We start from the raw sequence: 24,549 nt of genomic DNA on the forward strand, positions 1-24,549 counted from the left end.
TACACGTAAACCATTTCTGATTTTAACGCTTAACACTGCAGAGCAAAAATGATATTAGCTAGAAAGATGAGGTTTTCTGCAATCAATTAAGTGTCCGAATAATAAATTACGTCTTGAGCTTGGGGCGGATCCAGGACGAACTTCTGGGGAGGGGCGGTGAGTTGTAATACTGCCACTTAGAACTACTTTTAAGAGCCCCTAACTCTGAAATGGGTTTTATTTATATTTAAAATAGAGTGTGGTGGGGGGGACACTGAACAATTTCATGGTTATTCACCTTGTAAGCAAACCGGTCGCAACAAACTGAAGAAACTTTACATGGAATCGAAACCCCAATATCTTGTTCAACACTCGGTTCAAGCACTGCGTAATATCTGGTACAGAATGGATACTAAGTGCGTGTAAATGAACACGTGTGTTCTGTTCAGAGTCACCCACGACCGAGAGGTGAAAGCGCATATATCGTGCCGAATGATTGCAAGTTGTCGTACGTTGTAGTTATAGCGGCCTGGCAATATAGAATTTTCGGGGAAAAATGTATTTTCTTACTTACTTAGACTTAAACATATAATCCATTGAAATAAAAACTTTCCTAATTTCCAAAACATAATTCAGGTCAGAAAGGGTTAATAGCTCCTTGGGAAACGTAAACCAAGTAGAGCTAAACAATGCTGGCACGTGCTCATGCACTGGTTCTGCATCTTCCACAGATAAAAAGTACATTGTCACCAGCGCCCACACAGACTACGTGGTACCAACGTCTGCACCTTGAACATTGGATCCAATCACCCATTGCAGATGACCCAGGATCGTAGTAATTTCGTCCACAAAAACCACAGTCTTCTGAGGAGTCCTGTTTTGGAGGACTCAGTGGAGACATCTGTGCAGTCCGTCGAACGAACGTCTTCCTCCCTTTTCCTCGAACATCTGTTACAGACCTATTTCGCTTGTTTTGGCGTTGTTTGCTTTGTAACTCGCGGATGTATGACGGTAATGTAAACAGTGTAGCTCGTTGCGCCCTTGAGGTGTTCTTCTCTGGCGTCATTGTTTGTGGTTCGGACACAATTTTCTGGAAAGACATGGGACTTGACGTCGGTTTTGTTTGTGCGGTGTCTTCGCAAGAAGGGGTTGCCTCTCGAATTGGGTGAGCGTTACCTTCTTGTGTAGAATCGGTGGCATCTGTTCTATTCAAGTTGTCCATTGTTGAAGGAGAGCACGGTGTTGCCGTGTATGGCGAAGAAGGTTTAAACAAATGATCAGGAATTATATCGGGATTAAGGGGAACAATGCCACAAACCTGAAATTCCTTAGCGGCATTGCCAACCGTAGCAGCTTTTCCCCATGCTTCTTGGAAAACACGTCCAAAGCAGAGTCTGGTTAGTTTCCTTCCAACGTGACAACGCATCCATTTGTTGGTGGCAGACGTGTAATAAGCCTTTAAAGCTTTAAACACGCACCGGTCCAAAGGCTGTAAGCGATGGGTGCAATGGGCAGGCAGACAGAGGAGTTCAATATCATGTGCTTCGCAAAACATTATAACATCTATACTTTTCGTATGGCTATAGTGGCCATCCAAAAGCAACAAACATTTTCCAGGGACCCTGCAGCGCTGAAAATGATGCAGTCAACGTAAGAATACATCTGCTTTCATATATCCACTGTCGCTCATATCAACAACCGAAGCTGGGGGAAGATCGTTGTTCAGATCATTACGCTGCCTTTTTCCACGGAACACCAAGTACGGAGGAATGAAAGTGCCTGCAGCATTACAGCAAGCAATTAACGAAACATTTTCTCCTTTCTCGGCGGTTGTCACAAACACTGCATTTGAACTACCTTTTTCTGCCACAACACGCTGTGGTTTATTGTTGAGAGGAAGACCAGTCTCGTCCACGTTGTAGATGTGACCCGGAGAGTTGACCAAGCCAGTGCCTTCTACGACTTGACGCAGGAGATCAAAATATTCTCTGACAGCTTCCTTGTTGAAACCTTTTGCTCTCGCAAGAGATTAGCTGTTGCGGGGTTCGTAACGATAAATCAGGGTGTCGTTTGAGGAATAATCGAAGCCAATCTTTCCCCGCCGACCGCGTCTCTCTGTTGAAAGGATGTTTCAGTGATTTCTTTTCAGCGTAGTCAAATGCGGCTTTTCTTACATTTTGCGCTGTTAAAGGGAAACCTTTCCGTGCCACCTTGAGCAACAAGTTTGCCATTTCGTCTTCCTCTTCTTTCCCAAACACGGGCTGACCTCCATGTGCCCTCCTACTGACAGATTTAAGCCGCAAGTGTAACGTGCTCTTGGGTATCCCGTATTTCACGGCAGCCTGGCAGAGGGACAGTTTTTTTCTTTTTAATTTCTTCTAAGGCTTGCGCCATTGTTTGCTCATCCCATCGTTTGTATTTTGTACCATTCCCTACCCTCTTGTAGTCTCTGGGCATCTGTAATGAAACATGAAGCCCTGATAAGGCACTGTATTTAAATTGTGCAGTAAAAACAACATAACAACTATACAAGGATGTGTTCAGTGTCACCCCATCAAATCTGTTCAGAGTCGCCCCACAACGCAAGTTATCAGTTAAATGTTCGTAATTTTTCACAGATGGCAACATCAGTCAGCATGCAGCAGTCAGGCATGACTACAGCCCCGCCAAACTTCCATGCATCAACAACGTAGTTCTGTGCTGTCTCTAATAGAAATTACACGCTATATACACAAGGTCTCAAACTACAATATGGCCATTTTAATACTTGGTACTTACATTTTTGTTTGTCTTTTTCCCTTTCCTCTCCAAAACAAACGTGAATTCCTCGCGTCGCACGAATAATTAGCTCACCACACAAGTGTCTTCCACTTCCACCACTTTTTATCAAACTCGAGGTGGCGTTCTTCGAGAACAAATGACAAACGTTAATATGTTCAGAGTCGCCCGCCGTTCAGTCCCCCCACCCCACTATAACAAAGTTCTCTTTTCTCGGGGGAAGGATTGGCCCCCCTCCCTGGATCCGTCCCTGTTTGAAGTCGTAACTCTCTACTAAACATGGAAGTAGTTGAAATTTACTACAACTTCCGGTTTGAATATTGTTATACATAAAGCAAAAACAATAACAAATAACGAAAAACCGTTTTCTGGAATCGATTTCGCTTTCTAAGAATAAGTACCATTTTCTCTTTTAACCTGTTATTCATATCGTAAGTGGGGCAAAACAATCACTTTCGATTTGAACATGGATCTTCATGCAACAAGATCCATAATAGACAATAAGAAACGGTTTTCTGTAATGAATTAAGCGTTCTAAAAAGTATCTTCCATCTTCAATTCTAAAATGTCTACTAAAACCGTAAGTGTCAGAAATCAACCTATTTCGGTTTTTAACCTCGATCATTATCGAGTCAAAACGGTAACAGATAGCGAGAAGCGGTTTTCTACAACAAACTAAGCGTTCCACAAATATATTCCGTCTGTACTCTATCTACTAAAACAGGAAGTGGTAGAAATGAACCACTTCCGGTTTTAACATTGATCCCAATTGAATCAAAATCTTAATAAATTGAGAGGAACTGTATCCTGCAATCGATTAAAATGTAACCCCAAAAATACTTTTTATTTTCATTCTTAAATCTCAACTAGAATGCGAAGTAGCTCAGTGGTAGAGCGTTGGCTTCGGGAGGTCGCGGGTTCGATTCCTGCTGCCGAGCATCCTGATTGGAGTTTTAAAGGGCTTCTCTCCTACTAGGCAAATGCCGGGATGATACCTACTAAAACAGGCAATGGCCGATACCTCCCCAAATCCTTTCCATTGATGTTGTTGTTGTTATTAGATATCCAGTATAAAATGGCCTCTGAGCTGTATCTGATGATTGTTAAATAAATAAATAAATAAATAAATAATAGGATGTAGTATAAATTTACTACTATCGATACTCCCAACTTCAAAAATAATTAAGAAAATATAACACCATAAAAGAAACTAGACCCTGCTATTTATTGTTTTAAAAAAGAGGTAGTATTCTAACTACTCACTCTACACGTGATTTATATTCTCTTGACAGAACATTTTTTTTTTTAATTTCTAACAGCAAACCATAATAAACCATGCAACAATTTGAGTGCATGTAAATCTTATGTAGCTTCTGATAAAGATTAAATCTACTGCATCTAAATTTATTAGAGAACAAGAATTTGCTTCTTTTCCCAGTCATCTAATAGGGTCTAAGTCAATTTAGAAGCATTATTAGCAGATCTATTTGACGGAAACTTCAGTAATAGAGAAAAAAACAATACAATTTCATCTGAAAATGTTGAAACCAAAGTTTAAAAATGGAAGCTCCAAACCCATTTTCTACAATATAAATAAATTTATTTCTTCGGAAATGTTTTCAGAACCGGAACATTAAAGATATTCTCGCAAGCTCTCAAAGAGAGAAAGATCAAGTTTTATTGGGAGAAAACAAGGAAGTTATTCAGTTATATGGAAAGCAACGAAATTCCGAGAGAAGCGGAAGTCAAGATTAAAACTAAAGTGTTCCCAGGAAAGGCGGAAAGCATAGAAAACAGAGAATTATTTCTTGGAACAAAAAAACTCTACAAGTAAGGTGTGTGTGTGTGTGTGTGTGTGTGTGTTAGTGTGTGCGTGTGTGTATCTATGTGTGTGTATCTATGTGTGTGTATGTGTGTGTGCTCTTTGAATTGAACGTTATTACGGAGATGACTCACCATTCTAAGAAGGCTGTGTATAGGTTGATAATTGCAGTATCATGAAATTTGATTTTGTGCCAAAGAACAGAACAATTTTATTGTGTTTTTGTACAGAATGCATTTTACTATTAAAATGAATTTTTCATTTTTTCAGTTTAACGTCACATGTTAAACTAAGGGAGACGGATGATCAAGGCAAGTGAATGATAATGGAAGAAATGGTTGGATGAGAATGTGGGAGGAAACGGGAGTACTCCGAGAAAACACAGGGACACAATGTTGCCTACCACAAACTTACTTGGCAGAGGATCAAAACTGAAACCCCACACACCAGAGGTAAGCGGTTTGCCGTTGCCATACTGTCCCCTGCATTTTACTTATAAAGATAAGGTATTTGTTTCCATAAATAATAATAATTTACTATTATTCAGTGACCAATTCAATAAAATACTCTGTGACAGTATTTACATTCTTTTTTGTCATCCGAGCTAGTCCAATGGCTAGCGCGTACGCCTTTGTTGCACGTAGTCCCGAACTCGATTCTCAGTGGGAGAGCGTTAAAGATAGGGATGCGCACGAGACAAGATTTGATAGCTGTCTAGTCTCGAAAATGTGCTGTAAAAGCAATGTCTCGACTCGAAAAATGTATATTTCTCTATTGGAAGAGCTTTGTCTCGACTGGAATTTTGTGAGAAAAATTCTGCCTCGACTCGTTTCGTACGCACCCCTAGTTAAAGAAAATTAAACGTATTTCGTTGGTTCCAGTGGCTGACCAACGCGGGGGGTTCACCGGGCCCTGGTCCCCCTCAAAATGTCGTAACTCGACGTACATATGTACAAAAAATGGAAAATGAAATGAAATCTTTCAGTTTTACGTCCTATGGTTATGCCGGCTAGGCTAAAGGAGACGGTGATGATGAAAAATGAATGAAATAGTGGAATAATAAAGAAAGTGAGAGGAGACGGGAGAACCCCGAGAACACCCCCTTCCCCACATGGGATTTGTCCACCACAAAATTTATTTGACGCGAGCTGGGATCGAACCAGGGACCCGACACACCAGAAGTGAACCCTCTACCACTGAGCCACAGAGACCCCATTACATATGTACACTTTGTTAACAAAGTTACCGGCATACTTATTTAGCAGAAAAGTTATCGATTTACCCTTGCACCCTAAAGATTTTATCGTAAACTTCATCTCTATTCTTCCTTTTCATATGCTAGTTCTATCATTTTTTTATGAGATTATAGGTGATACTACTTAATTGTTTATAATCTTTTCGGATGCAAAATAACACCTATTCAATAACATAGGCGTAATATCTAAAAGTATTGGACCCCCAGCTTTGGGCCCCTCTCAACAAAAAATGTCTGTATGTGCAATTGGGTGTTTCGGATTTTACCTTAAACTGTAGATCCACGTGATATATAACATCGACGTTGAAAAGATTCCATAACTTTCAACAAAAACAAGCAAATAATATTCCGATGTTTTTTTACACCAATTTCATTTTATACTATTTTTATGTGATACTGGATAACACAAAATTATTTGTCTTCACTTGAGTAATATATCTCAATAAATAAGGATGGTGTTTAATTAAGAACTACCAGCTGAACCTGAACTCTCTACACAGCACATCATTCACATGTGAGCATGAGTCTCCTTGTCATTCCTCACAACATTTGTACATGTCCCTTTACAGACACAAGTGAAAGACGGCAAGAGGTATCATAAAGGGGAGATTTTGCGATTATTTTTTTCAATATCTTGCACCGTTTGCAAGATTTGAGCCTTTTCCGGTTGGAGTTTCTAATTCATGTATGATCAGTGTTTTCTTTCTTCTTGCTTGCAATTACACACAAACACACACACACACGATTATTTATAATGTCAGTGATATATGGTGTTCATTGGTCAAACCATTCCAAACAATAAAGATTCATCTTAGACTGGAGAAATGGTTATCCTTCGTTTTTCATTATCATGTGGCCTGAAACAAGCGCCTGAGAGATATGCACCCTCAGTATACAAATGTGTGATGTTGGAATAAATAACTCGGAGGATATAATGCTTTACTTTCTTAAAATTTCAACGCTTCCAATATATCCCTAAAATGTAATAAAGAAATAACGGACATGTTTTTGTAATATACAATTATAAGTGAACAATTTACGCAAAATTTGCAATCGATGAGTGAAAACGGCATCTTTCTAGAGCTATAGTTCAAGAGAACTAACTGTCGAAAGGGTTGGCCACAAACATATAAACCTAGCATTTTAATATATACTTAACATTATAATGTAGATTGATCGAGATTGTAGGGAATGCGATGAAAATTACACCCAAGTAGGCCTAATTGCTATGACTAAAATTTCGTTGTGTTGAACAAAAATTATCGCACGTTTTAGCATAGCATGTTATTTTAGGTAGAAATAGAACTAAAGAAAAGATTGATGAAATCATTTATATGGAATGTCGTGTTGTATGAATTCGAGGCATCAACTTTAAGAGTGGAAGATAAACGGAGAGAGAGGAAGATTGAAAACTAGATCTGAGTGGATAAAGTATCAAATGAAAGAATGTGATGGAATGTGTGGGCGTGCTGTCTCAGTGGTGTGGTAGAGTGCTTACCTTTAGTGCATGAGGTCCATGGTTCAAACCCCAGCCAAGTAAGTTTGTTGTGGGCAACATCATGTCTGTGGGCTATTTCCCACATTATCATTCCACTAATACTTCCATCATCATTCACTTACCTTAATCATCCGTCTCCCTTAGTCTAACGGGCATAATCGTGGGACGTTAAGATTTCATTTAATTTCAAATGAGAGAATGTTGGAAATTTTAAGAGAAGAGAAGGATATATTGAAGACTGTTTTAATAAGAATAAAAAGCATGATTGGACACGTTATGGATATAGAGAGATCATCCTATTAGCTATGCAGGGACTGACAGAATATAAAGTATTCAGAGGAATGTTCTGATTTAAATATACGCGTACTTCTCAAATCAACATAAGATGTTGATTTAAAAAAAAAAAAAAAAAGATTACATGGAAACTGAAATGAAATAAAATCTTTAAGTTTTACGTCCCACGGTTATGCCGGTTAGGCTAAAGGAGACGGTGATGATGAGAAATGAATGAAATGGTGAAAGTGGGAGGAAACGGGAGAATCCCGAGAAAACCCACGAGCACGGTGTTTGTCCACCACAAAGTCCACACGACAGGAGCTGGGATCGAACCAAGGACCCCCAAGCACGGAAGGTGAACGCTCTACCACTGAGCCACCGCGCCCTACATGGAAATTGAAAGTCTGGTTCTGGGTAGAAAAGACTGAAAAGTAGCTCAACCAATCAAGAAATAGCTAATTCGGGAGAACGTCAAAGTAGAGTAGAACGTGAGAGCTGGTGATAATATATATATACCACCGTATCACGCTTCTATGCTATTCTCAGCAATTTGTTAATCGTATTTTCCTTTTTATTTTTATCAAAACAAAATCATCTATATGTATAATACATTAAGTGTGCGATAAATCTTCAGTCTTTCAAGTTCATATAATCTAACAAAGGAATGTTACAAACATTATTAAAGTTCAATAAGTCAGAATGTATATTCTACCTATTAAAATCATAGAATTCCATTTTAATCTAATGGTAAATGAATTAAAGACTTATGATTCCATATATATTAATACTCCGGAAACACTACGAACTTCAGATTTAATTTCATTTATTGACTCGCTCTCTCTCAATGGAAGTGAGCGAGAGAAAGATAGAAAGAGAATAGCTAAAAAGGAAAAAGAAGAAGGAGAACTTGCTGGAATTTCTATGCCAGTCCCTTTAATGATATCTCTGGAGTCCTGAATACTGGAATTCATTTAAGTTTCACGTTATTATGAAAGATTGAGCCATGACTGCTATAGAATTGTTTTTTTTTTCTGCCTCTTTTCCTTGTCTTGCTGGAGAAATGTTCCACATTCATCCTATAGGGTGACCTTAAAGTTTGTGATCAATGGGAAGACTGCAAAACTGACGATATCTTAATGCAATACATTATCCACCTTCCTGTCATGATTATTTACCCGACGTTTCCATTAAATTCTTTTCAACATTTCAGAATAGAGAGCGGTAATTTCAGCCTTTAGTGTAAAAATATTATGTTCCTGAGGTAGTTGAGATCCTTGCTTTTCATGCAGGGCCGAATTAACGTATTCTGACGCTCTAAATCAGCGTTTCTCAACCCCTGTGTTGCGATATATTGGTGTGTCTAGAATATATGTCAGCTGTGTCCCGAGATTTTTAATGTCTTCGAGAATCTTCCGCGAAGGAATTGTCTTTAGAAGACAATAAAATTCACAGCCGTTAAATAATTTAATAGTAGTTAAATAATTTAAAAAATATATTCTGTGTATTTTTATGTGTTTGCTTTTTTGCATCTAGGTAAACAATCACATGAACAGATGTTGCGAAAGTTTGAAACGTACTTTGGTGTGCCCCAAAGGAAAGAGGTTGAGAAACGCTACCCTAAACTATACTTCTGGAACAGTCCTCTCCTAACTACCCCAAAATGCAGCTCTTGTATTCTAAATTACAAAGAACAAATTTTTGACGACAATGGATCCAACATCGGGTTGCAGCTACATGAAATCACACTGTTTGAATTCACATTTGTACGGCAGGATCACTCGAAAGAAAAAAGGACATCTGTTAGTTGCATTTGAGTTTAGCATTCCATTTAGCAGCGAAGCTAAATAAGACATAGGCCTTACAGCTTAACGTGAGAATCTATTGTGGTTGGCACATTTCCAAACCAAAATTGTATTGACACTTCATAAAGCTTATGGGGAGAGAAATGTACCAGCTGCCGTATTTCTGTAATGGTCTCTAGTGAAGAGTGAAAAATCTTTATCTAATTGCTAAAAGGAAAGTAAGACCATTTAAATCACATAATCCTCATATCATATATCCTAATATATAATAGAAAATGACCAATGAAAATAGTATATAGTGTTCATACAGGCACGTAGCCAAGGGGTGGGTCCCGGGGAGTCCGGACCCCTCCCCCTTCGGAACCAGAAACGTAAAAAATTAAGGAAGGATGAAACAATAAGAAACGAGAAAAAAGAATCAGCGTTAAAAATATAAAGCTACAGCAAGCGTATGGTTACTCTTTCTTATGAGGAGATTTGTGTAGAGGAAACTGTGGGGGGGGGGGGAATCAAGTTGAAAATGAACGGAGCATTGTAACGGAGCAATTGTGTAATGGAAATGGAAAAGGCTGAAAGTGCCACAAAGTAAAATTTCCAGTATTCAATAAAAACTACCTAAAACTGTACTTTATCCTTTAAGGTGCTGCTCCTTGCGAGTGCTCTAGAAACTAGTAGAAATTTTTCTGGCACTTTGGACCTTCTCTAGGTTATTGGCGATGTCGTTTACAACACATTCCATGCAAAAAATCGATTTTTTATTTTTTGGCACTTTCAGCCTTTTCCATTTCCAGTACACAATTATTGTAACGGAGCATTCCAAATTCCATCTAGCTCCATGCTAATCCTATGGACAACAAATGATGATCGAGAAACCGGCTCGATCAGATATACTCTAAGAAGAAGTTAAGAAACTCGGAATATTATATCTTTTTCAATACTTTTTTTTATATTCTTTTACTCGAGATTCTTTATTCTTTTACTCGAGAGATTGTTCGTTATTAGCATATCCTCATTTTATTGTCCTAACAGACCAATATACGTGTTGCCACTAAAATAGTTTAGATTGATCGAGCCCCTGGTGTGTAACCAGAGTATTTCATGTTATCCCCCCCCCCCCAGCAATACGAAATCCTGACTAAACGAACCAATATATGTTTACAGTAAAATAGTTCAGAATGATCGAGCCCTGGCGTGATAACCGCAATATTTCGTCACGGACCCCCCCCCCCCCCTATTACGAAATCCTGGCTACGTGCCTGTGTTCATAGGACTATAAGTTACATATCTGGCTGCTTGGTTGCCGCTGTTGTGAAACTTCGTGTTATTTTGAAGGCTCTGTGTTATATTGTGGAAACTAAATTCCAGCAATAACACAAAAACATAAAAAATATAAAAGTTCTGTTTAGCCATCCCCAGGGTATAGGTTTGATGTATTTTGTTACACAGAATCCAAATTGCAAAATCCTAGGACGATTGACCGTGTCAACTCCTTTTATGAGCGATTTTGGATAGGGAGGACACATGTTTTTTGCCCAGAAAACAGAATTGACACATTAAATCGTCCTAGGGTTTCGAAATTTGGTTTCTGTGTAACAAAATACATCAAACCTATACCCTAGGATGGCTAAACAGAACTTTTTTTTTATTTTTTTATTTTTTTATTTTATTTATTTATTTATTTATTTATTTATTTATTTTTTGCATAGCTATTTTACGCGTATCTGGCACATGTAGAATGTAGAATATGTATGTGTAAAACTTTCAAGAACAATAAGTTTAATACGAAATTTAAGAGATATTGTACCGAACAACTATATAAGATCAGCCTATTTTGCCTTTTTTCAGAGTACCTTAGAATATGGAATATTGTTTTGGGGGAGTAGTAACAACATAAATGAGGTTCAGTTACTACAAAAAAAGGTCATCAGGCATCATACAAGGAACACTGTAAACCATTATTTTGTAAGTTGAAAATTATGACTGTTGTAAAATTTGTATATACATAAAGTTTTAGTTTATGTCAAACAAAACATGTCAGATGTGAAACGTAGACAGGATATTCATTCATACAACACAAGATATGCTAAACAAGTTGATGTATCATACAGCAGGCTAACAAAAATTAAAAATAGCTATGCAATACAGGGTACAAAATTTATGGATAGGGTACCAATAGACATCCAAAAGTTATCGCTCACTCATTTTAAAAGCAAACTGTATGATTGGTTAATTACTGTACCATATTATAATATTAAGGAATTTGAAGAAGATAAGAATAGGTATATTGAAATAGGGATTTTAAAAAATAGTTGTAAAACTGCATTTGACGTTGTCTATTGTCTGTATACAGACTTAACGATAATAAAATATTCTATTCTATTCTATTCTATCCTCCCTATTCAAATTCCCTAAGTTTTTTACCCATAAAAAGGAGTTGACACGGTCAATCGTCCTAGGATTTTGCAATTTGGATTCTGTGTAACAAAATACATCAAATTCATACACAGGGGCCTGCTGCACAGAACTTGTGTGTGTGTGCGTGTGTGTAATAGTTATCCGCAGGGTGCGAATTAGGCAATTTTCCATTGAGAATAAAGTAAAAACTAAACACCCCTTTTAAACCAACTTGTTTGTTTGTAGTAAGCGTCACAAAAGTGGCGCAAAATAACGTTGCCACTGTTTTGAACAAGACTTATTGGCAATTGACAAAGGTAATTAAATGTGTAAAATGTAAAGATTTGATTAGTGAAAAATGAGAGAAAGTAATAAGATGGGTACAAAGTCATAAAACATGTACAAAGTAATAAGTATGATAAGGTAAAAAAAATACGTGAAGAAGGTAATGTCACAATCGGGAAAATGGCACAATAGGGTAAAGGCACAATAGGGTAAAGGTCAAAAATCGGGAGAGAAGTTCGAACAGTTAAAGAGGGCTGAAGGCCAAGATGGACAGGGCAAAAGGTAGAGAAAAGTGGGGAGTGTAAAATGAATGGAAAAAAGCGTAGAAAAAAGAAGGGAATGTATGAACATGTAAAGGGAAAAAAGAGTGTAAGTGTAGTGTATATGTATAGAAAGGCCCACCCAACTCTCGTCCTCACAGAGCACACAAAACACGAAGCACTCGCCGTAACGACCACTGTCGAACTCCTAAACCAACTTACTATAATCGTGCCAACCCTGCTGACAACAACGATTAAATTTAACACAATTGGCTTAGGTTTGGGAGAAAATACACCACTATTATACCATTTTTTTTATCCTAACCTACAGCAGCAGATCTCACTAAAATTTCTTTTTCAATAAACACACACATGGAGCTTCCAACACACACACACACACACACACCAACTCTAACCTAACCAGAGATGGAGTGCGTCAGTGGGTCGGTGGGTCAGTGGGTCAAGTGGGTCAAGTTTTCTGAGTGGGTCAGTGGGTCGTGGGTCAACAGCACGTGACCCATTGTGACCCACCACCCACCATGCCCCACTGCGACCCACCACTCACCGTGACGCACTGCGACCCACCACCCACTGCGACCCACCGACTCAGTATGATCTACCGACCCTCTCTGCTCACTGCATTGTAGACAGTATCTTCTGAAGACTTTAAATTTTTCTCCGTTTTACTTTCAACACCTTCATTTCCCTTCCTTTTCCAATTGTTTCTGTCTACTTACCTGAGGTGAGTATATCTAACCAAGTGAAAAAAGAACTTCAGGCACTTTTGGATATTGATATTTTTAATAGTAATAATAGCAATAGGACTTAAACTACAACTTGGCTTTCGAGACCTGTGAGTTTTTAGAGCTAACTACTGGAAAAAATACATTTTTGAATCATTGTAATATATACATTATTATATAAAAAATTGAATGTAACTATGTGTGCTTGATCATCACGGTCAAATTGCAAAGTCAAATGAAATTACTTTTGGTATATAGTTAGGCCTTAATCCAAATTGGGATGTTATATTGCTTTTATTATAATGCATAATATCCTAAGGAGGTAGTGAGGATCTCCTAATTTTTGCGAAAAAAAAAGAGTATCTCGCAAGCCGTTAAACTTACGGAGCTAAAATTCAGTGTATTAACTCTTTATTGAAAATAAACAGAATGTGTCCTAGCATTTTTTTAAATTCTCCTTTATGTGGGGGGGGGAGGGGGCGTGGCACTTTCTATATATGGAAAATTGGCAGTGAGTTGGTTTGTAAAAACGATCGAAAACGATCAAGTTTATTTAAGAAAAAAAAATCAGAAATAAAAAATACAGTGCTTGACTTCATATATCCACTGCTTTCTGCTACAATAATTGCTGAAGATTATGTTTATTATATGGAGCGCTTACAGCACATGGCAATCAACCCATAAGAAAAATAGGCATTTGATAAATTTGATAACCCATAAGATAAATTTGTACTGCAAACTTAATTACACGGAAATTTTGAAGTTTGCATTGTACGCATAATTTATGGAAAATTTTACAGTTTTTTCCCTTTACGTAGGTCTACTTACTTTGATTTGGAACTTCGAAATTTCATCCTTTTTTCCACTGAAAAGTATTGATAATTCAACAAGGAAATAATTGTACTATGATAATTTAATTGAAATTCATCGTAATTTGACACATGGCAAACAGCAGTGTGGTAATTGAAGTTGAAGCAGGAGGGAAATTCCCATTCACCTCTGAACACTTTCCAGGAACCTCGTTCCCTTTCGCTTTCTAGACGGGGGAGGGAACTTGGTAATGGTATCAAACCTTCATGTGTAATTACAAAAATTAAATTTATAAACAAATAAGAAATCATCAGTTCATCAGGTTTTAATTGATAATTTATTCACAAGATTCCCTATCAAAGGCGTGGTAGATGAAGTTTCTTTTCTACATGGGTCGACATTGCCAACTGACATTGTCGATATGGAAAAGATGTTGTATGGTGATAGAGAGATTATACGTACTCCTTGCTGAGTATTTCAAAATTGACTAAGAAAAATCGTTATCAGACTTAAGTCTAACAAGCAGATTGTCGATGAGGAGTTGCAGAAATCGGGTAGAAGTATTATCAATTTCCACGACAGAGTGCGAACGGGGATTTCTCCTTATGAATTTAGAGATGACTGATATTAGAAATAGACTAAGTGCTCAAACACTGTCTAACTTGTTGTTCATCAATGTTAATGGCCCATCGCTAGACAAGCTCAAAGTAGACGAGCTAGTTATTTCTTGGCTTAAGGATGGACATCATTCCGCTGCGAATGATTTATCACGAAAAAGTTACCAACAGGAAATAAACCCGATTTCAGATTTGTTTTAAGGTGGAAAATTACGAGTTATGGAAAATGTATACTAGTATTAGTAATGGCTTATTTGTGTTATTCAACTTTGTACCTAATTTTTAGTAAGTCTCTTCTTCGCTTTAGGTAAACTGCTTTTTTTTTATAAATATTGATAATAATTGCAATTATGCATATTTGTAACTATGCATATGTGGTGATTTAGTGATTACACAAATTATAATTATGAGCATACTTAATGCAGATGCTCTCATATAGGGTACCCGAGCACCTTTATACACTATGAAAAACTGATTTTTCAAGTCTTTTGTGAGAAAAATACTGTGAACTGAGAAACCATAACCTTTTCCATATTGTACAGGGGTATTTTCCTGCGAATAGAAGTTTCTTTTGGAATGCGTTCAGAAATTAACACTTGCAAGAATACTCTCTTAGTACAAGTATATTTTAGGCACACACTAATTTCCCCCCACCTCGAACTGTTTCAATTTCCTCACTGACAAACACTTTACCATTTTATATCGTAAAGGTCAGATCCACCGTTATTGTAACAGAGTGGTGTTTGAGCGATTGACTAGAAATTCAAACTCCGATTAGTAACAATTTCAGTGTTGTTTTATTACAAGTGTAAACTCTTTAGTCAGTTCAGAAGAGTCCGTGGATCGTGTCCAGAGTTGATGACGATGGATTTTGGTGAGTCAGAGTAGGTCAAAGTGGATGAGAGTGGTTCATGGTGGGTGGTGGGTCAGATTGGGTCACGGTGGGTGGTGGGTCACAGTGGGTCATGGTGGGTGGTGGGTCAGAGTGGGTCACGGTGGGTCGTGGGTCACGGTGGGAGGTGGGTCAAGTTTTCATTGACCCACGCCAACTCTGAGCCTAACCTAACCAAATTACTTTTGCAATGAATTTTTCTACTTACTAACAATACTCAAACGGATGTACCTTTAGCACATTGGAGAATTTGAATAATGTAAGAAATATAACTGAGGGTAGGAGGGGGAAATAGTATTCCCTGGGAATTTTTTTCTGCCTTCCAGCCAGGGATAAAAGGTTTCCGGAGGGGGATTTTTCCCTCCGTCCCTGGCCGTAATTCGCACCCTGGTGATCAGCTTCAGTAATAAACATGAAAGACTGGACATCCAAACAGAGGTTATATTTACACGGTTTATATTTGCTCCGAAATCGAATCGGATACTAAACTTAGATACGAACCACATGATCTCTCACCGGGAATATAACCTGTAACATAGAAGTGCTCATACAGGAAATTTGAGTTGAGTTGATTTTGAGTTTAAAGTCCCCTTCAGCAGCGAGGCTATATGAGACGGAACCTACTGATTAACGTGGAATCCAAATCACATGAGCTTTCGCTGGGAATCGAACCCCTGCAGGAAATTTCTAGTACACACAAAAAAATTAAATTATTCTGTAATATATAAGGCGAGAGAGACATGGAACCAAATACACTGCTCTAGGCTCCAGTCTATTCAACTTTGGCGTTAATTCTGTCCCGTTTTCATGGCATATCCTGTGATTTATCATTCTCCGTTGCAAATACCATGACTATTAAAGCCAATGACCATGATATCTATTGCAAAAGTTTCGTTCTCAGAATTCAGAGACTGCGAAATATTGTCATACTGTATAACTTACTGAAATTCGATTTATACGTAATCTAGAAAATCCTACTACATCTCAAAAGTCATAATTTGGACATGCCAAGAAGTACGGGCAGGAATGGAGATAAGTAAAACTCCAGACTTACTACACGAATGTACTCCGCACCACCCTTTGGTGGCCTTAATCTCCAGGTGACCCAAGGCATCAATATTTTCCAAAGATTGGGAAAACCGCTGACTCACGCTGGAACAAAAGAATAAAAAGAAAAAAATAACACTTCTCCCGGGGATCGAACTCATGCTGCCCAGTTGGAACGTAGACATTTTACCGCGCCTATTATTATTATTATTATTATTATTATTATTATTATTATTATTATTATTATTATTATTATTATTATTATTATTATTATTATTACCTTAATACAACTAGTATAGCTATTTTAGCGTAGTAGTAATAGTATAAATACAGTATTATGAGTTAATTTCAGACACGCAACAAAATTAACACATGATATATCAACAGGTAGAAGACACAATAAAATGGTATTTACAGAATGTTGTGTTCCAGCATGTGTGTCTGGCTGATGGCTGACACCTATTCCCAAGTTCATACAGTCATCCATGCAAAAATCTTCGCTCTAACTCCATAATATTAGTTCCTGCTGTTTGACAAGTGCTCACTGCACCATGGACTGACATTTACTGTTCATAGAATTACCGCACCTGTCAGTCAAATAGTGGTAATAACATCAGGAAAAAAAATAACGTATCACTTGCAATTACACACTCAAATTATGTTAGCTGTCTGGCTTTCCTCTCCATGACTCAGTTTCCGTTGACAAAAGTTAATGCTGTAAATTCCGTGTTTATGTACTGAATCGTACGTAATTCTAACAATATTACATACTGAAATCATCTATCCACAGACTAAAACATCTGCCATTAACGTCAAAATCTTGCATTCATCAATCATACGATTTTATACTTTTATAACGTCGTCTGAATATGTCTAATTACTGGGGAAATATTTCATACTGTGTGTCCTGCTTGTTTGGATTAAAGAAGAAAAGAGTGAAACAATGTACAGAGTACATGCATCGTGAATGTTTCTTTCCATTATCTAAAATTTTAACCAGTGTTTGCACAGAATTTGATTGATTATGGACAGGACCGACTCTGCTATATGTGCAACACTTGCACGGGGGAGCAAAATCTGTCGTAACTATATTATTTAAAATAAATATTTCTTGGAAACACATTTCATGATTATGTTAATTAAATTTTCTAAGCTGATCTTCTATTTGAATACTACATTCATAAATCAAGTTTAGGTCGCATTAGTTTAGGGCAGTGGTTTTCAACTTAATTCCTATCGCGGCCCTTATTTTATCACATCCTATTACCAGCAACTCCCTTATAATTTCTGGTTTGTAATAACCTTGTGTGGAATTTTTAATATACCTATTACAGAGATCTCACAATATCCATGTATTTCTATAATAGTAGAATCCATTTTTTTTTGTATATAGTGGATGCAGTAACTTCACTAAAAGCGAATAGATTAAAACCAAATTTCGTCAGTTCATTCATATAACAAATATCGAATCCGATCTGTCATACTGTTTCAAAATGGAGTCCATTTGAAAAATTTAAAACTTCATAACTCCCTTAATGTTGGGTCATATGATTAAAAATAAAATGATTTCTAATTTCAACCATAAAAACTTGAACAGTTGTTTAAAAAAATTGAGTATTTTAATTTTCGAGAGGCCGCCATTTTGAATTATCTTATATTGTTGTGAATTTGGTACATTGTTGTGTATATTTTCAGTATCACCAAAAACTATTGGAAGCAACATGTTTAAGTTTAAAATGTAGGGAACAAATAAAATCCCACACCAAAAATATATCTTCATTGTGGTCAGCTTGCTGGTAACAAAGACTATTCGTTCACACACATACGAATGCAATTCTTTACAGTATGTTTTAAAATAACAATAGTTCTTTACAATATGTATAAAAATAAAAATATACCTATTAGAACAAAATTCAAAATAATATTTAAAAAATATTTTCCGATATTAGATTACACTTATCTTCGCGACCCACAGGTTGAGAAATCCTGGCTTAAGTCATATGGACAGTGCTATAGAAAATGGTAAAACAAATCAAACATGAATGGCTTGATTGTTGTCAAATACAATAACTCAATTCGCGAACAATAGTGAATACCTATTCCATGTAGTTAGTTATCACAATTTTGATATGAAAACTAGTCTTGCCTTTGTTACAAACAAGCTCTTTATCATTGAAGGTGGAAACAAGTTTTCTTTAAAAAAAATAATAGTCGTAAAGGAAAATCAAGGAATAAAGATAAAAGAGCTAGTTGAACTAAAATTGCAAACTGATATATTGAGATTGAAGTTCCATGTTGAATTCTGTAAAAAGGAATAACCTTCTTTCCTTTGCAGTTATGTTTATTTTTTTACTAACATAATAGATTATTATTTTTAAAAAAGCAGACACAACGAGATTATATTTGTAGTGTTTAGGCCTTTCTGAGTGCGAGTGCACTTTCACTCCCTTTCTTTTCATGATGGGGTAGCATATTTAAAATCGTATGTTTTTTAAGATTTGTTCTTTCTGGAGAAAAGGGGTAACAAATGATGTCATTGTACAGAGCGGCAAATTGGCTAGGGCAAGTCCTGATTACAGTATAGTTCATGTCTCTTTCTAGCATCAAGACTATATATGATACACTGTTAATATAAGTGCAATATCAGTACTGAGCGAGAAATGTATTTTTACGGAATCTTCTTACACGTGTCCTTATGGAATACCGAGGTTATGAAAGACGAGATCTATTATTGACATGGAGCCTAGGCATTGAATCCAGTGTAGTTGCGGGTGTAAGAAAACATTATGCAAGATCAGGTCTTACTATCATTGTCTATCATTTGTACTGTCTCTCACTGTCATTTCTACTCTTACTATCAGGTTGTCTAAAACGTATCTAGCCTTTCTACGACAAAATTAAGAATACATTTATTGTTATTGGAAAATAATATTATAAAACAATTTTTATGCACTATTATCTTCCATGGCCTTCTACCATTTTTCCGGCAACGCCATAATCTCGTAACTATAGAATTTGTGGTTTCTGGTCACAAAATTATGACAAGTGGTTAACACAAGCCTCTTTTGAAACCAACTTAACACCGTTCAGGAAGTTCTACAGAGACCGAAACAAATAGTAATTTGACTGTACCAAATTTGGGCCATATTGTGGATGCATTGAAAACCTCCCAGTTAAGTTCTCTCAATTTCTGATGGATCGTTGAAGATAAATGTATGGTCTGCGTTATCAGCTTTGTGTACGGCACTCTTTCTGTTACCCTATTCTGGCCGTTTCTTTTGAATTACTAGGTATAGTTGTGCTAATTGTCGATAGTACTACAAGTCCGAATGTATCCTTCTGTGCGGCGACAGCAGGTCGTGAGTCACGTTCCCTTCCAATTCAACCAAACGCACAGCATTATCTTCCTGTTCGTCAGTGTGGGCTTTGCCATAGCCTGTGGAGCTTTTCCTTGTTTCCATCACGATATTTTTTTCACACATTCTTGTAGGTAATCTTGCTTTTCATCACCCGTGATCAACTGCGTCAAAAATGGCTCGAGTTCGTTACAATTCAGTAGAGATTCGCAGATAGAAATTCGATCTAGGAAATGGTTTTGTCAAATCATGCGGTATCTAAACTTCAAGCTTCTCTTTGTAGCCAACTTTCTCCAAATGGTTTAACACTATTTAGTGATGGATCCTTAGGTCATTGTTGACGTCATGACAGCCAGTCTTGTACGACTTTTGCCAGAATATCATCCAATTTTTCTATGATTGGTCGCCTGCTGTGAGGAACACCTTGGACATCGATATTTCCAGAACAAAAGCGACTGAACTATTGTTTGGCTGTTGCTTTCGATAACGTATCTTGCTTATAAATAACACAAATTTCTTCTCGAGCTTTCACCTTTGTCCATATAAAATTGTAAAATGTATCCTATTGGAGGAGGGAATTCCCTGGCAAGTAGGAGTCTAGCTATATATCTTGTGTTTTTGCCGGAGCTTCAACTCAAGCTCACATTCTCTTTTGGAGTCAAAAGAAGTCCCGATACCAGAAAGTATTGAATTTCACGGTATCACCGTAACTCGGTAGAGTCCAACTCCAACCCATGATCAGAAAAACTCCTGGAAATGAGGCTCTGCAATTCCTGCAGGATTCAATGACTCGTGGAAGTGGCCCATTTAGGACTGGGAGGAGCTTCCTTATTCCAGCAGAATGTATCTTCACATTTAACTCGTATTCCTTTATACGAAAGGCTCTGCCAGTGAAGAACTTACTTGTAACTCAATTTTATAGAAAAGAAGAAGTACTAACGAGTAACACGCTAGAAGGACTGTTGTGGGAAGATGAGAATTCTCGGCACCACCTACTTTGCGCTCTGTGTTTGCAGTGGTGATCAGAGGTTTCGAAATCGAAACCCGGTCTAAGGCGCTGGTTATGTATGTACCGACGTACTATTTGTAGAAACAAGCCAATCCCAATGCTAATAGAACTCTGTAATTAGTTATGCCGAATCAATTCTTTGTGAAAATCTTCAATATTTAGTTACTCTTCTTACCTAGGTTTGATTTCTGTCAAATATTCCTCTCCGCTGGCGATGTCTTTCCACGAGTTCTCTATCCTATCATCACTTTCACCAGTATTGTTCGCGATACACCTAACGGGAACATGGTGGCTCAGTGATAGAGCGCTTATCTCTGATGTACAGGGTCCTTGATTCGATCCCCGGCCAAGTAAGTTTCCGATGGACAATATCGTGTTCATGAGTTTTCTCGGAACACTCCTGTTTCCTTCCACATTCTCTTACTTCACCAATTCTTTCACCATTATTCCCTTTCTTTAATCATCCCTCTCCCTTAGCCTAGCCTGAAGGGCACACTGAGAAAAAAAAATGTAGGTGGCGTACTTAAAAGGCAGGTTACATGCGTAATTCCTGTAGGTTTTAGACTTAACGTACAGCAGACGTATAACTGAAAATGCATGTTTTATAATACTTTCCGTATAAGTGTTCTGTCTATACATAGTTTCCGTATGAAACAATGTAGGAGGTCAGGATCTCACATACAATTGGACGTATATAACATATAGCTGACGAAGGTAACATAGGTATATGCATGTGATATACGGAAAATTGTTAGATGTCAGACATCCTGGAACGGCATGCTGTAACATCTAAGGGCAGAACCTATGTAGCATACGGATAACGTATGCTCCATACTGATTTCTATAGTAAGCAAGAGGATTCTGTATATTTGTGCAATATATCGCTGTCCGGAGAACGGATTTTTCTCAGTGCATAATTGTAGTACGTTCAAGTTAAATATTTCATTTCATTTCATTTTCGATACACCTAACAAACTGGACGTCTTGGGTACACTTGCTCGTAGTGATGCTCACGAGATGAGATAAGATTTTGTCTGTCTAATGTCGTAAATTTTGTAGAAGTCTCGTTTTGTTTGCATTCTAAAAGTACTTGTCTCGATTCTCGGAGAACTTCTCTCTACTTGTTTTGTTTAAAATTTATGTAAATGGTGTCTAATAAAAAAAAACGCAACTTTTGAAATTTGTGTTTTAGTAAGTTAGCAACACTGAATGTTACACAATTTTCATCTGTTATCTTTGTAGGTAGTAGTCACGGAGCACCAAATAGGGCATGATCGTCATTTGTTCGGTGGGAATTGAGCGCCTCACGACGGAACAATGTGTTGTCAAAGTGGAAAATTATTACAATTGTGATGAATGTTGTGCAGAAACTGGTGACTGTTTGACGATATCGACTGAGCGTTCTGTGACTGTTAACCACAACGATAACAGATGAAAATTGTCTAAAGTTCAGTGCTCCCAACTTACTACAACAGAAATGGCGGGCATTTCGAATGTTGCGTTCTTTACGGGATACCCTTTACATAATTTATGCCCAGTTTTTTTTCTTAGTTTCATCCAGGGGTAAAAGTAAAGGGGAACGCTTAATAATGCCGTTACCATACTTCCAAACATTATCTATAGCATCCTCCCACTTTCCAAAAACTTATTATGGACAAATATAAGCACGGGGGATGGCATGACTTTATTCGTCCCTCTCCCTGTTCAGATCCACTTTTACCGCTGGTTTCATCTAGAAGTCATTAGAGTTCTTCCGCGTCATCAGAGGTCCACGAAGTTTGAGATCTAACCATTTAAAGCGAATTTATTATGATGACTTACGTATCTTTAAATGGTAAAAAATGTTCTTCATTTTGTTCGTACAATCACTTTAACAATTTATACTTTTTTATACGATGAACCATGTAGCACTAAACCAGTGTTTGAGATCTAAACTAGGGATGATCAAGACCGGTTTTTACAAAAACCGGAAACCGGTTTCTAGAAAAACCGAAATTTGAAAAACCGACATTTCGGTTTTCTATAAAAACGAGTTCGGTTTTCACCGAAACCGGTTTCGGTTTTCTCCAAAACAAGATTCGTTTTTGCCGAAACCGGTTTTGGTTTTCTGCCGAAAACCGGTTCGTTTTTGGTGAAACCGCTTTCGGTTTTCTCCAGAAAGCGGTTCGGTGTTTTTGCCGAAACCGGTTTCGGTTTTCTTCAAAACCGGTTCGGATTTTACCGAAATTGGTTTCGGTTAAAACTTTTGGAAAACACACAAAACTATTTCTGTGAAAACGGAATTGCTTTTCGGAGAACAACGAAACACTATTCTGGTCAGAAATAGAACACATTTTGGAAAAAGAACCAAACCGGTTTTAAAGAAAACCGAAACCGGATCCAATGGAAAACCGAACCGGTTTTAAAGAAAACCGAAACCGTTTTTTAAACTTTTCAAAAACCAGATTCGGTTTTCCTAAAAACCGAAAACCGAAAAACCGGATTTTGTGCTCACCACTAATTTAAACCTTGGGTGAACTAGTGTTGCCTATGAGAATCGTGAAATATTTCGTCTCGTTTTCGTGGTCCAAACTAATAAGAAAGAAAAACTCTACCAGAAAGAAATAATATATTGTAATGATCACCTAGGATCAGGACAATATACACTGGGAGAATGAAAAACGGACATTCCGTGCCATTCATTGTCAGAATTGGCCAAAGTAGTATTGTTTGGAAGAGGAACGTAATGATCACTGGTCTAATATTTATATCACACAATAATTAATTTTATTACGCATTAATTATAAACACTATAGATCGCTGAATTAATCACTTTTTCCTCTTCCAAGCCTAGAGTAACGATTAAATTGCAAGCCCACAACAAAGCTCTTTGTGTGGCTACGGAGTCGGAATTAAACTTTGAACCTTCCAGGATAGCATCAGTGGTAGCCCACAGCAAACCTCTTTGAGTGGCTTATGGAGTTGGAACTCAGGACCTCTCTTTTCCAAAATCAAAAATTCGTTAACAAACGTCCTGCACTTTTGCCTACCATTCAAGAACGACCTCTGTGTCCTCAAAACCCAAAGTTTAAATACTGCTTGCTGTTTTTGGTTTTTAGGTCACGAGCTACTTTCTGTAAGTAAATTTTGCTTAGAAAATTAATTTTTAGCTTGTGTTCCGTGTCTTAATGCAGCCATGGAAACTTTTCCAACTGTTTCTTGTTGACTTGTAGGAAAACACAGGTTTATTTTGTTTAATATTAAAAGTAAAGTTTTTATATTTTTTTCATTCTCCCAGTGTATATTGTCCTGGTCCTAGGTAATCATTACAATATATTTGTATCTCAATTTTATGTAGAAGAAGAACTAGCAATTGAAGGAATTGAAGGACTGTGTTAAGGTTATGCATATTATATTTGTAGAAAGAGGTCATTCGAAACGCTGATAGAGCTATGCAGATGATTGCGTCACATTAGCTCTATGGTTATTTTTGAAAATTTTCGATGCTCGACTGTCCTTCTCACCTAGGTTTGGTTTGCGTTAATTATTCCTCTGCTGTTATGTCTTACTACGAGTTTTTTAATGTCATCATTACTTTGAACACGGTTGTTCTCGGTACCATAATAACAAGTCTTGGATACAGTTGATGTAACTAACTGCACATCTACAATTTACCTTTTTCGGAGATAAGAGAAGTCTCCTACTGGGTACCACCAACTTCTTATATATTGCACACATGAATAGGTA

General features: G+C 37.3%; 1 protein-coding gene across 1 annotated transcript; it reads right to left on the reverse strand.

Moving 5' to 3' along the window:
* Window positions 1-1,624: 1,624 nt before the first annotated feature.
* On the reverse strand, window positions 1,625-19,919 carry LOC145678992 (uncharacterized). Its single transcript, XM_081749594.1, has 3 exons — window positions 19,777-19,919; window positions 16,466-16,563; window positions 1,625-1,941 (listed from the first exon to the last, which is right to left on the reverse strand). Exons 1-3 carry the CDS (start codon window positions 19,917-19,919, stop codon window positions 1,625-1,627), a joined length of 558 nt encoding a protein of 185 aa, XP_081605720.1.
* Window positions 19,920-24,549: the final 4,630 nt, after the last annotated feature.

The sequence above is a fragment of the Thermobia domestica genome, chromosome 2, assembly GCF_964235325.1.
Source record: "Thermobia domestica chromosome 2, izTheDome1.hap1.1, whole genome shotgun sequence".
In the NCBI taxonomy this organism is placed as follows: Eukaryota; Metazoa; Arthropoda; class Insecta; order Zygentoma; family Lepismatidae; genus Thermobia; species Thermobia domestica.